The sequence below is a fragment of the Pimephales promelas genome, chromosome 17 (genome assembly GCF_988280905.1).
Source record: "Pimephales promelas chromosome 17, fPimPro1.hap1.1, whole genome shotgun sequence".
NCBI classification, from domain to species: domain Eukaryota; kingdom Metazoa; phylum Chordata; class Actinopteri; order Cypriniformes; family Leuciscidae; genus Pimephales; species Pimephales promelas.
The window spans coordinates 15,109,478-15,121,636 of NC_142785.1; the positions used below are offsets into that span (position 1 = coordinate 15,109,478).

The following is a 12,159-nucleotide window of genomic DNA, read 5'->3' on the forward strand; positions in this document are numbered from 1 at the left end:
GGATATTACAGTATTATGTGCTTATTTTTCACAATGTTACGTTTTTCTTCGCTCACAAATGCAACCAAAATATAACAGGAACAATTAACAGAAAATTGCAAGTCCTGTATCTCATCTGGAACTTCCACAACAAATAAATAATATGAAAAGTAATAAAAAATCTCAGTGCCAATTTCACCTCTTTTTTAATACTTTGACATCTTTTTACACATTGCATCATATAATTTGTTAATCACTAAATGTATGCATTGGTCCAAATCGATGTATCATTGGTTAAAGATTGGGCTAGTAATTCATAAATTGGTGGTTCAAACCCAAGTAATTTATCTAAAATCTTTTTTATAATTTTTAAGATGCATTTTTCTTCTTTGCGATTACAATTGTAATCATCCTAACACATTTATCTGGTATTGATTTTGTTTTTCCCCCGTCAGGTTTCATCTGGTGAGCTTGCGACAGTGCAGGAGCAGTTGCGAGATGTGAGTTAACCACCCAAGAGTTTAGATGAGGCGTTCCTGCTGCTTTCTGCTAGATCTGTTCATCACCTCTCTCTGTTGTTTCTGATTCCAGGCTCTGGAGAAGAACCATAACTGGCTTGTTTACGACCAGCAGCGGGAGGCTTATGTTCAGGGCGTCTTAGCCAAGACCAAGGAGTTTGAGATGCAGTTAAATGAAGCAAATAAAGCACTCCAACAACAGCACAAAGAAGCCAGTTCAGATGGTCAAAATTCCTTAAAGACCCTCAAAGTGGACAGAATAAAATTGTGGCTCTATGTAACCCAGCATCATCATTCGTTCTCTCTTCTTGCCACACAGGCCAGTCTGCGCAGGATGCTCAGCGTGAGCTGGAGGCCGAACGGGCCCGTGTGAGCCGCCTCCAGGCAGAAGTTAAGGATCTGAGAGGGAGGTATGAGGAGAAGAGCAGGGAAGCGGCTCAGGCATGGGAGCAGCTCCTGGAGGAGAAGAAAAGAGACCGAGAAACTCTGCAGGAGGAGAGGAGGTGTTCATCAGAGCGAACCGCTCGACTGCACGCTGAGCTGGAGGACGAGAGGAAGAGGGTGGCCGAACTACTCATGCAGGTACACATGCAGAATTTGCTGTTATAAATTATGAACCTCATTTTGGGTGTTAGGTCAATGTGGACTTTTTATTTGGTGAGCAGGGAGGCCAAAGGTCCTTCTCATGCCAATATACGTTATGCAGATTTAGTTGGCAAGTACATATATTGCAATTTTGTCAATCATGTACATATAATTTTACGTATATTTTATTTGGATAATAACAGAATACAATGGACTCGTTTAGCATCAGTGGCCAGTCTGGTCGCCACAATTTCAATATTAAATCTTGAAGAACAGGACAAAGCAATATGGAGCTTATTGAGGGTCGTTGATGTTATCATTTAATATAGTAATATGGGTAACGCTTCCTTACAGTGTACTTACCTAGAAAGTACTGGCTAATATAAGGTAAGTACATGGAACTGGGGTAGGTTCAGGGTTGGTACTAGTTATTACCCAGTAATTGTAGTTACTAAAATAAGTACATAGTATTTACATGGGTAACTGGGCTGTAAAAGGAAGCGTTACCGTAATATGTTATGTTTACTAGACCTGCAATAGTGAATTTTGTGCTGATGATAAATTGTCATACAGACAATCCCGATTAATGATTTACTGTAATTCTCTGCAGTTTTGTTTGTCGCAGGTGGATTAAACCCACAAACCTTTATTTCTTTGTGTGCTTTGCAAAAGGGTGGCCGTTTATTGTTTGGCAAAAATGTGATTCAAATAGAATATCTAAAATAATCTTGTTATAATTGCTTATTAATATTTGGATCAGTTAATAGAATCAACTTAATGTTTTACAATTAATATTATAATCAATTAACCACTTAGTGTTAATGGTTTGTCAATTCTTAGAAATGTACATTTCCGAGGTATGGTAAATGTGTTTGTTATTGTACAGTAATATTCAGAGCCTGTAGTCAAAATCTGCATGAACAAGACTTTATTAACTTGACTAAACAACTCTAACATACACATACATACCTGCATACAGTTTTCCAAGGGAAAGAGAGCTGGAGCAAAATACACAAAAGCAAGAAGTTATAGCATTGTTTGAAGTTCAACAGATCAACAGCTTTAGCAAACCATCAGTTTAGTTCTAACACGCATTTCTTTAAAATACTTAATGTAGCAAATAAGTTTGATACTTGCAAGTCTCACCCATTTGAATTAAACTGTCCTAAGAGAGCCAGTGGGAGTCAGAGGATCTTTGGTGAATGGAAAGACAAGGCCACAGCCTGGCGCAAACTTGGGGTCCTTAAAAAACTTCAGTTAGGCGTCATCTTCACATTAGGATTTCAGAAATGAACTAAGAGGCGTGATCTTAAAGCGTGAAGATGTCACACGCTCTACAGGGTTGTGAGCCAATGAGAAGTTGTTGCCTTTTGAGGGAATTTCTTTATGACCTTTTATTCTAGTAGGCCTCTGAACATGTAATTTGATTGGGTGTTTAAAAAAAAAAATCTTTAAGACTCTTATAATACTAATGCGTCACAAAGTTAGCAAAATATAATGTGAATTGAACAGAAAACTGAAATCTACCCGATTATCATCCATGAGTAATTGCCTGATTCCCTTTCGTTGTTCTGCATTTGGACATCGTCTTTGCAGTGAAAGCTACTAATCAGTGGAATGCCCTGATAAAATTTTTTTATAAATTGAAGTTAAAATTTTTTTTTAAAATCGAACCAACATTGTAAACATTGAGATTGAGCACAGAAACATTTTGATCAAACTCAGCTCATCGCTCGCTCGCTGGCTAGAAAAATGAGCACTTCAATGAATCAATATTGCTATACTGAATTGCTATTTTTTTTTAAATCGAATTGCAAAAGTTGCGTCGATGCCCAGCTCCAATTCCCAAACACTGTCCATTTTGATTTCAAGTGCTTTTGGGAAACGCATCCATCTTGGTTGATATATTGGTATATATCTTCTCATTTGATTTGACTGACATATTACCTGTATTTGCTAGACAAAATGAGCTATTCTTTTTTTTTTGAAAGGTGAACCGAATGCAGAAATCCCTGATGAATCAGCAGGAGGAGCAGAAAAGAATCGCTATATTGGAACAACAGGTATTCAGATCACCCTTCAACACCAGCTTTCAATGTTTCATTCCTGGGTCAATGACATGAAAATCTTGCTCATGTTTTTGACTAATATGTATTTTGAGTGTATGTGCTGCTTGGACTGATCTACTTTAAACAGCGTTTCTCACAAATCGCTTACTACGCCTTTAATGGTTACACCACATGACATATTTTTAAACCAAATGAAGCCAACATTAATTTCTAAAACGTGCATTTTGAACATGGATTTTAAACTAGCTTAATGAAGGGTTTTTTTTTTTTGTTATCACCCTTATTTGCCATTGACCATCCTACAGATCCTTTTGTCAGCCAAAGAATCTGAAAATGAAAAAGTAGACCGTCAAACTTTACAGCACCAACTGCACAAAGTTTTGAAAGAGCTGCGAAAGGCCAGAGACCAGATTACACGCCTGGAGTCTTCCGTAAGTTTTGAGATACTCCTTGATGCGTCCAGACATGATCATTGACGTTTTTAACGTGATTGTGTAATAATATGCTTGTATTGACCTTGTGCCTCAGAAACAGCAGAGAGAGTCTCGTTTCTCTGAGCCCAGCTCATGTAACAGGATGGATTTTGAAAGACTGACTATTCAAGATCGAACCACGTCTCCATCTAAAGTCCATAACATGCTAGATGAGAGTATGCTGGAGTGTCCGAACTGTGGCGCTTCTTACCCCACCAGCCAGCACAGAGAGCTGCTCGCACACCTCGACTACTGCTTCAGATAAAAGGCACCATTCTAAAGAAATGTTTCAGTATTTTCGATTTATTTGTTTCATCATATATATTTTTTTATATTTTAAGAACAAAGTAGTCACATTTTTTAATTCTTGATTGTGAAAAGTTTGAAGGGACTTTTATTCTTATAAGTATGTTTACATGGGGCATATTTAAAAATATTTTAATTTATAATAAGTTTAAATGTGTATTATTTTCTTAGTTTGCTTTTGGTGACCAGGTTTCCCTTTTTATATGCAGTTCATATAATCAGTGTTGTACCCCCCAAAAAACTAAACATTTTTCACATAGTCCTTCACCGAATTGTCAACTCTACTTCAATAAAAGGAAAAAAGACAGACAAAACCCCTGTGTTTGTCTTGTATCCTCATGGCACCTCTGAAGTGTTACTTGTCTAGAAAAGACTCCAATCCATCAGTCCTGACTTTGCAAACCAAATCTGTCTTTAATTAGACTGCATTAAACTATTTAAAGGTGGGATTAGGTGAAGGAACAGTAGCCACAGGAGAACGAGTTTATTAACTCTTCGATCCCAGGAAGTGTCATACATTATTTCATTGCCAATTAAGCAATATATTTGAGTAAGAATAACTGACAGCAACAATAAAAAAAATTATAGAATCCTTCTGAGTGAGAGAGAGAGGGAAAAAGCATTTACATAATTACATAGGACATAAACTAGATTGAATTATTAGATCTCTGGTCATCTGTGAAGGCATTGGACATTCAATATATTTAACTTTTTTGCTCACCAGTCACTTGGTCTAATTTCCCAATAACATAATTGTGGCCAGTGAAAATGCTGGGTTAAAAAAAAAAATAAAAAAATATGGGAACCCAATACACAATATTGGGTGCACAAGAATGAGATGAAACGATATTTTAAAGGGATCGTTCACCCATAAATGAAAACTCTGTCAGTATTTACTCACCCTCATGTTGTTCCAACCCCGTAAGACCTTCGTTCATCTTCGGAACACAAATTAAGATATTTTTTTGATGAAATCTGAGAGCTGGATCACTCATCCATACTAGTCCATAGGTCTTACGGGGTTGGAACAACATGACGGTGCGTAATTACTGACAGAATTTTAATTTTTGGGTGAACTATCCCTTAACACTTTTTAATAGTCTTTTATTCGCCTGAAATTCACAAAATGCAAAACAATGCAGGTGTGTTTTGAAATGGTATAACTAATATAGGGCTGTGTCACTAACTATTATTTTGGTAATCAAGTAATCAGTCGATTATTTTGACAATTGAGTAATCGGATAATACACTCACCTAAAGGATTATTAGGAATACCTGTTCAATTTCTCATTAATCCAATTATCTAATCAACCAATCACATGGCAGTTGTCAATGCATTTAGGCGTGTGGTCCTGCTCAAGAAAAATTTCCTGAACTCCAAACTGAATGTCAGAAAGGGAAAGACCCTTCATGCCTTGTTACCAGGCTGGTGGTGGTCAGTGTTGGGAGTAACGCATTACAAAAGTAATACATTACAGTAACATATTACTTTTTGCTGTAACGCAGTAGTGTAAGGCATTACTAATCAATTTTCAGTAATATTTTACTCGTTACATGTTCAGTGAGGCTTGTATTACAGTTGTATTACAGTGTATTGTCTGCTTTTACTTCTTAAAGGCAACAGACTATGTGAAAGTTTTAAAGCAGTCTTTTAGTGCCAGTTCAGAGCGGTCGCGTCTGTAACATTGTTTTTTCCTCATAAATGCGAACACGAAAACTAAAATAAAATGAATATTTTAAGTTCTATGGAGACTGGAGAGCCAACCCTTCCTCATCCGATTTGCGCAGTGTAATTCACAGAATTACAAAAAATATATTTTGCCTCCTATTTTTTTGTCACGCATGAATGTGTGTCTTTTCCCTAATATTAAAAATAAAACGCACTGATATTTGTCTAATGTCTGGAGTCCTTTAAGGAAGTAGCCTATATACGTTTCAATACATGAATTTTCTGAGAATTTTTATTTCAAGTTTTGACTGCAAATGTCATGTCCATAATGCTGGACTTCCCCAATTTTAAATAATTTATCCTCAACTAGTTTTGTGGTGTAGGTCTACGTATTTTATAATGTTAACTTCAAATACTAATAGCCTAATTTAAAGATAAGGCAGCATTGGATATGGACGGTAAGGAGAATAACGCTGGGAGTTGGAAGAGGTGTGTCGCGATTCTGTAGGTTCGTTGATCTGAGTCGTGTGGCGAATCGCGATTTCGGTTTCATATTGCATATCGTTACAGCCCAAAAGTTAAGTTCTACTTAGTTATTTTGGTGAAAGTAACTCAAAAGTAATACATGAGTAATGTAACGCATTACAATTCGGAGACAGTAATATTGTAAGGTAATGAATTACTTTTAAATAACAGTAACAAGTAATACCTAATCTATTACAGTTTGGAAGTAACTTGCACAACACTGGTGGTGGTGGTGTAATTATGTGGGGGATGTTTCCTTGGCACACTGTAGGCCCCTTAGTGCCAATTGGGCATCGTTTAAATGCTACGGCCTACCTGAGCATTGTTTCTGACCATGTCCATCCCTTTATGGCCACCATGTACCCATCCTCTGATTTCAAATTGGGTTTCTTGAACATGACAATGAGTTCACTGTACTAAAATGGCCCCCACAGTCACCCGATCTCAATTCAATAGAGCATCTTTGGGACGTGGTGGAATGGCAGCTTTGTGCCCAAATCTCCATCAACTGCAAGATGTTATCCTATCAATATGGGCCAACATTTCTAAAGAATGCTTTCAGCACCTTGTTGAATCAATGCCATGTAGAATTAAGGCAGTCCTGAAGGCGAAAGGGGGTCAAACACAGTAGGCCTATTAGTATGGTGTTCCTAAAAATCCCTTAGGTGAGTATATGTGTGTTAAACTTTAAAATGACTTAAAATACATATAAAATAACAAGGCAATAATTTGCTCAATAAAGATTGTTAAAATGTACAGCATGGTCAAATACTTGAAATTACTTCTTCAGGTTTTTATGTCTGACATACGCTTACACGTGATTTGCATAACAAATCTGGTGAAATGACGCGTGTTACATTCCCAGGCTAACGTAATAAACAACCAAAACTCTCAGCATTTGGAGAGATGGAGTGGAAATGATGACAGTGCAACACTTCACTATGAAACAAAGCGTATCAGACTTTATATTTTTTCCCAAAAGCACTTTATTTTAAACTCAAACACATGCAGAGACTGAGCATTTACTGTAAACTGAGACGCTGAAAGAAAGCGTCGTACTTCACTCTAAAACCTGCAGGATATAGTTGGAGTTACAAAACACTGCTAAAATCGAGTGTTAATGTATGTATATTTAACACTCTGTTTTGTTTTATGTCCACTGACTCCTCCTCGCAGAACCTTTCAGAGATGCCCAGGTTTTGTGTATAAATGCAGTGGTGGGCCGCCTTCTCTGCTGGCCTTGTCAAAATCCCCCCAAAATTGTCATAATTAAATAAATGTGTCTAAATGGAATATTTTTTATGAAGCTGAGCTAGGTTTTCCAAGCGTCGTCTAAACGCATCGCACTAGCATAGCTTGCCTTCCGTCGAAGCTTCCTTTTCCATCTGATAGCTTTGACTGACGTGTGTTATCAGTCCAGCGATTTGTCGTCGGCTAGCCCCCGCTGATGTCATCAACAGGGGAGGAGGTTGTTTTATTTTATAGTCTTATATGTTGATAAGACTCTTAAAAGATAAAACTTGTCAAATACATGTTCTTGTAACGCATTTCCTCATACTGACCTATAATGTGTGTGCTGACACCCGCTGGTCTGTATCATGGTGCAAGTTGCGCAACGTTTTGTCAACAAAAAACATTGATTTACGTTACCACAGTGCTGTTTGTATTGTTGGGTCATGAGTTTACCTTTGACTTTGACTCGCTAAACTACGGTGATAAATCAATCACTAAATTAAAAAGGAATTCATACTTGTTTTTTTATGTTTATTTGGAAAAAAAAAGTTACACCATGCACTTTACAAACATTTTATTACACATTTTCACTTTTGCTTTGTGCAAAATTATTATCCATTCATTATTAAGTAATATGCGTAATAATTTACATATCAGCTTGAAATATATAACAGATTACATCCTCAGAAGCTCTTTTAGGCAGTGGTCATTTAGGCAGCCTCACAGAAACCTGTACAATTAAAAAAAGCAAAAACACATCAGCCCATTTAGATCCGAACAATGTCTGATCATGAGTGCATACTCGTGATGATAATTCATGAGGCTCAACCATCTTACCAGTGTGTGAAACACGTCTGTATTTGCCCAGGAAGCAGATCTCCTGTTTCTTCTCCGTCACAATCTTCTGGTCTTCAGGCCTGAGGCCTTCAGGGTGTCGGGAGAATATGAAGGAATAACCATCCAAGCAGGTTCCATCCTCATCCAGCTCTCTGCACGAGTAGTGGATGGCGTAGTTATCGTAGTCGGTGTCAATGATCCAGTGGTCGTCATCTGTGAAACGGTCACAAACAGTTCATGAGCAGATGACCTAACATGACATTAGCACATGACAAATCTACACTTACATCCAGTCTGGAGATATGCAGCAGCTCCCCAGTATTTCATCTTGAACCTGGCGGGGTCTTCGGTATCTTCAAATGTGCCAAACATGTTGGCGCACATCTCCCAGTTGCTAAAGAGCAAAAACGGCATGCGATAATCGAATGTTTTTTTATTGCGCAAGTGCACGGCGTCAACATAAATTCCCACTTAAACTCACTTGAGAATGATGACTCTGCCGATAGCGGTGGCTGTCATGGTTCCATCTTCCTCCACTTTGAAATTGGCAACAATATTATCAAGAAGGAAAAGACCGACAGGGTCTTTCTTGGCCACGGCATACCATGTGCCTTGATACTGCAAGGTCAGTGGAGATGTATGAGGAACAAAAGTTCAAAAACAACGACTTAAAAAAGACTTAAAGACTTACCCTCGTCCTGTCGAAGTCCTGTTTGACGGTGATGTTGCTGACCAGACAGTCCTGCGCCCAGCATGTGGCCAGGACACAGAGAGCTATGCAGAACCTGAGCATGGTGCTTCTGTGCTCGAGCTGTGGGAAATGAGTACAACAGTTAGGAAAACACCAACACATGCATCGCTCTGTCGTCCGTCAAACAAATCCTAAAGTGCGTACCTTGATCACAGTATCTGAAGTGCCTATCTCTCAGCTGCAGCTGCGTTTATATAGGGCCAAGATTCTGGGACCCTACATTCAAAACCCCACCCAACGACCCAAAATTAGGTCTCCACCATCCCTGTCATTGGACAAAAGCCATTACATAACAGCAGTGTTTCAGGTCTCTGTAGAGCGCGGTAGCGTTGACCTCTGCTCCCCAAATGTGTTTTTCATCAGATTGCAGCTGGGTTGTGCAAGAGCTTGAGCTGAAGCTTAAATAAACGGAATTCTTCAGCACATGCCGGCTTGAGTGCATTTCTGATTCATTTTACCTTGAAACCGGTTCAATCGGGAACATTTCTGTTTTGTTGTGAGTGTAAAACCATTTCTTTCAGGTTCGTAACTCTGACATCATTGACGTCGTTTAGTATCATTGACATAAGTTAAGTAGTTTTGCAAAACTAGGTTTGCGATAACCTCAATTCCTGGGGAAACCTTGAAAAAGGTAACTTATGTAACCTTATATATTGTGGTGGAATGTAACGAAGTACAAAGACTTTGTTACTTTACTTAAGTACATTTTTCACGTATCTTTACTTTACTTAAGTAGAATAAATAGTGCATACTTTTTACTTTTACTTCGTTACATTTTGCAGCAATTATTATACTTTCTACTCCACTACATTTCTACAACATGTTCATTACATTTTCTGATCAGTTTTTCCCCTGCCAAAACGTAATCTGACCATCCGTTCGTTGCACGTTTGTCTCACCAGTGACGTTTGGTTGCCATAGATGTATCAACCCGGTCACACTAAATGCGTCTAGCACGCAGTGTGTTTTTATCGTGCAATTTTTGACGCGAAAATGTGTTTTTACGTGCATGGAAACACACCGTGTGTAATATACGTTTGGTTAGGATTATGGCAAGCCAAGAGGTTCAGAATTACACCATAAATTAATCGCGTTATATTGCCGAATTGCAAGCTTGTTTCAGAAATGGTGACAATTTTTTTCCATCATTATTGAACATCATTATAGGAGTATTAGGTTGAATGAGTTAGAATTAAATGTTTTATTAATCATTAGAAAATAGTCATTAAGAGAATAAATTGTTATGCAAGTACTTTTACTTTTAATACTTAAAGTACATTTAAAATCAGGTACTTTTTACTTAAGTATGGTTGTCATTGTGTTACTTCTACTTTTACTAAAGTAAATATTTATCTGGTTATTTGTACTTTTACTTAAGTACTGAGATTCAGTACTTCCTCGACCACGCACACACACACACACACACACACATATATATATATATATATATATGTGTGTATATATATAATGGCCACAAATTATGTTCAAATTATTGGTTTAATTGAACTTGTAGGGTCATTAAATACAAATATCCCCCCGGACATATCCCCTCCCCTTCCTTAAAGTTGTTTGGTTACTTTTAAAGGCCAAAAAAGAATATGTATATACACAGGTTAATAACACGACGAGGCTAGGTTCTGATTCTTTGAATCAAATTATTTTTTTAATTATTATTTCTTTTTTTGGCCTTTATATGTCTGGAAGGGGATATTTGTATTTAATGACCCTAAAAGTTCAATTAAACCAACATAATTTGAGGAACATGTCCAATCTGTGCAATAAAGGTGTAACTAATAATGTGGCTAAACAGAGTTCCTGTTCATGGATGGGGTTTGATTCTCTTGAAAATGGCAAAATAAATAAAAATTAAAGAATTCTTACATTTCCTTGTTAATAATAGAGATCAATGAAGAGATTGTGCTGCACAGTATTTCATGACTCATTTTAGTATCATTGACATAAGTTACATAGCTAGTTTTGCAAAACTAGGTTTAATGACCTAAATTCCAGGGAAAACCTTGAAAAAAAAGGTAACTTATGTAACTTGTTACAACACCTCTTTTTTGGATGTTAATAAGGTAGCAAAACATTTGTTAAAGGGATAGATCTCTTTAAAATTAATTTTTGATCTTACCTTAAGGCCATCCAAGATGTAGGTGTCTTTGTTTCCACAGTATTTTCAATTTTAATATTTTTAGGTCCAACCGTTGTTGTCTATCAGTCATATAATGGAGGTTTAGGGGGTCCACGTCAAAGAGCATGCACAGAGAAGTCCAAATTAAACATGATTTAATGATTTGTAAATGTAAGTACACATTGATGGCCTAAGACACGAAACGAACGGTTTGTGTGAGAAAACGAACAGTATTTATAATCGTTTTCCCTTTTGTAACCACAGCCACGTCCAAGTGATCTGAGAGCGTGGATGCTTTCAGTCTGCGCATGCGCCGGACGTGATCTCTCACGCGTTTTTTCCCCTACTATGGAGGTCAATGAGGCCCATCAACTGTTTGATGGGTGAAAAAAAAAACGTAACACCACAAACTTCTGAATGTTATATTCTCCCTGAGGCCTGGGGATGGTTGTTACACTTTTTGCTTCGGCACCTATAACTCAACTCGCTGATTTTTTTTTAGCTTGAGTTCTCAAACTTTTATACTAACCACATTTGTTTACTACAAATGGAACCAATTCAGCCCTCTACAAGAATATCACTGTAATATCACTACAAGAATACATATCATATAGCCTGAGAAACGACTATTTAATCTAATTTAAGTGATATTTTATCTGCAATAGTACAGATACTAAACAAAATTTATGTCAAAAATGGACAAAAATGGTCTTGGTCAAAAATGTCACTTTGTAAATGTGCCTGTTTCCAGCCTTGACAATCACCATGATGGATCGGGGAGGTGATCACATGACTCATGTCTTATCCCTAATTGGTGGAATTGATGGTGTTACAACCTGGTTACAACCTTCCCCAGTTAAGTAAAGCAGATCTGATATCAAGCTAATTAAGCCTAATCTCAGCTCATTAGATCTTGATTGTGTAGGCTGACGATGAGTAGCAGACGACCCTTGACACACAAATGGTGATCCTTTTTGAATGTTTTTTTGGGAGTAAAGGGGGTAAACATCTGACAACTCTGTGTTTTGGCTCAAATGTGATGATGATGGATTAAAGATGTCTTAAATGTATCAGGGTCAA

General features: G+C 37.4%; 2 protein-coding genes across 4 annotated transcripts in view; one reads left to right on the top strand and one right to left on the bottom strand.

Annotated features, from left to right (window-relative positions):
* cep55l (centrosomal protein 55 like) overlaps nucleotides 1-4,244 on the top strand; it is a 7,689-nt gene extending 3,445 nt beyond the window's left edge. For all 3 annotated transcript variants that reach the window (XM_039664729.2, XM_039664731.2, XM_089121968.1), the window contains exons 4-9: nucleotides 435-479; nucleotides 571-721; nucleotides 817-1,079; nucleotides 3,074-3,145; nucleotides 3,457-3,582; nucleotides 3,680-4,244. In XM_039664729.2, coding sequence (XP_039520663.2) covers nucleotides 435-479; nucleotides 571-721; nucleotides 817-1,079; nucleotides 3,074-3,145; nucleotides 3,457-3,582; nucleotides 3,680-3,889 — 867 coding nt within the window. In that variant the 3' untranslated portion in view covers nucleotides 3,890-4,244. The remainder of the gene's footprint in view (nucleotides 1-434; nucleotides 480-570; nucleotides 722-816; nucleotides 1,080-3,073; nucleotides 3,146-3,456; nucleotides 3,583-3,679) is intronic.
* Nucleotides 4,245-7,916: 3,672 nt separating this feature from the next.
* rbp4 (retinol binding protein 4, plasma) lies at nucleotides 7,917-9,169 on the bottom strand. Its single transcript, XM_039664732.2, has 6 exons — nucleotides 9,090-9,169; nucleotides 8,886-9,005; nucleotides 8,676-8,812; nucleotides 8,482-8,588; nucleotides 8,195-8,407; nucleotides 7,917-8,087 (listed from the first exon to the last, which is right to left on the bottom strand). The coding sequence occupies exons 2-6, from the start codon at nucleotides 8,985-8,987 to the stop codon at nucleotides 8,068-8,070; spliced, it is 579 nt and encodes a 192-aa protein (XP_039520666.1). The 5' UTR covers nucleotides 8,988-9,005; nucleotides 9,090-9,169; the 3' UTR covers nucleotides 7,917-8,067.
* Between the last annotated feature and the right edge of the window lie 2,990 nt (nucleotides 9,170-12,159).

What these genes read in the sequence shown, in the direction of transcription:
- rbp4 (XM_039664732.2), bottom strand. Translation starts at nt 8,987, where the DNA reads ATGCTCAGGTTCTGCATAGCTCTCTGTGTCCTGGCCACATGCTGGGCG. An exon ending in AGGACTTCGACAGGACGAGG is followed by an intron (nt 8,813 to 8,885) that starts GTAAGTCTTTAA and finishes CTGACCTTGCAG; the next exon opens with TATCAAGGCACATGGTATGC. An exon ending in CAGACGTGTTTCACACACTG is followed by an intron (nt 8,088 to 8,194) that starts GTAAGATGGTTG and finishes TTAATTGTACAG; the next exon opens with GTTTCTGTGAGGCTGCCTAA.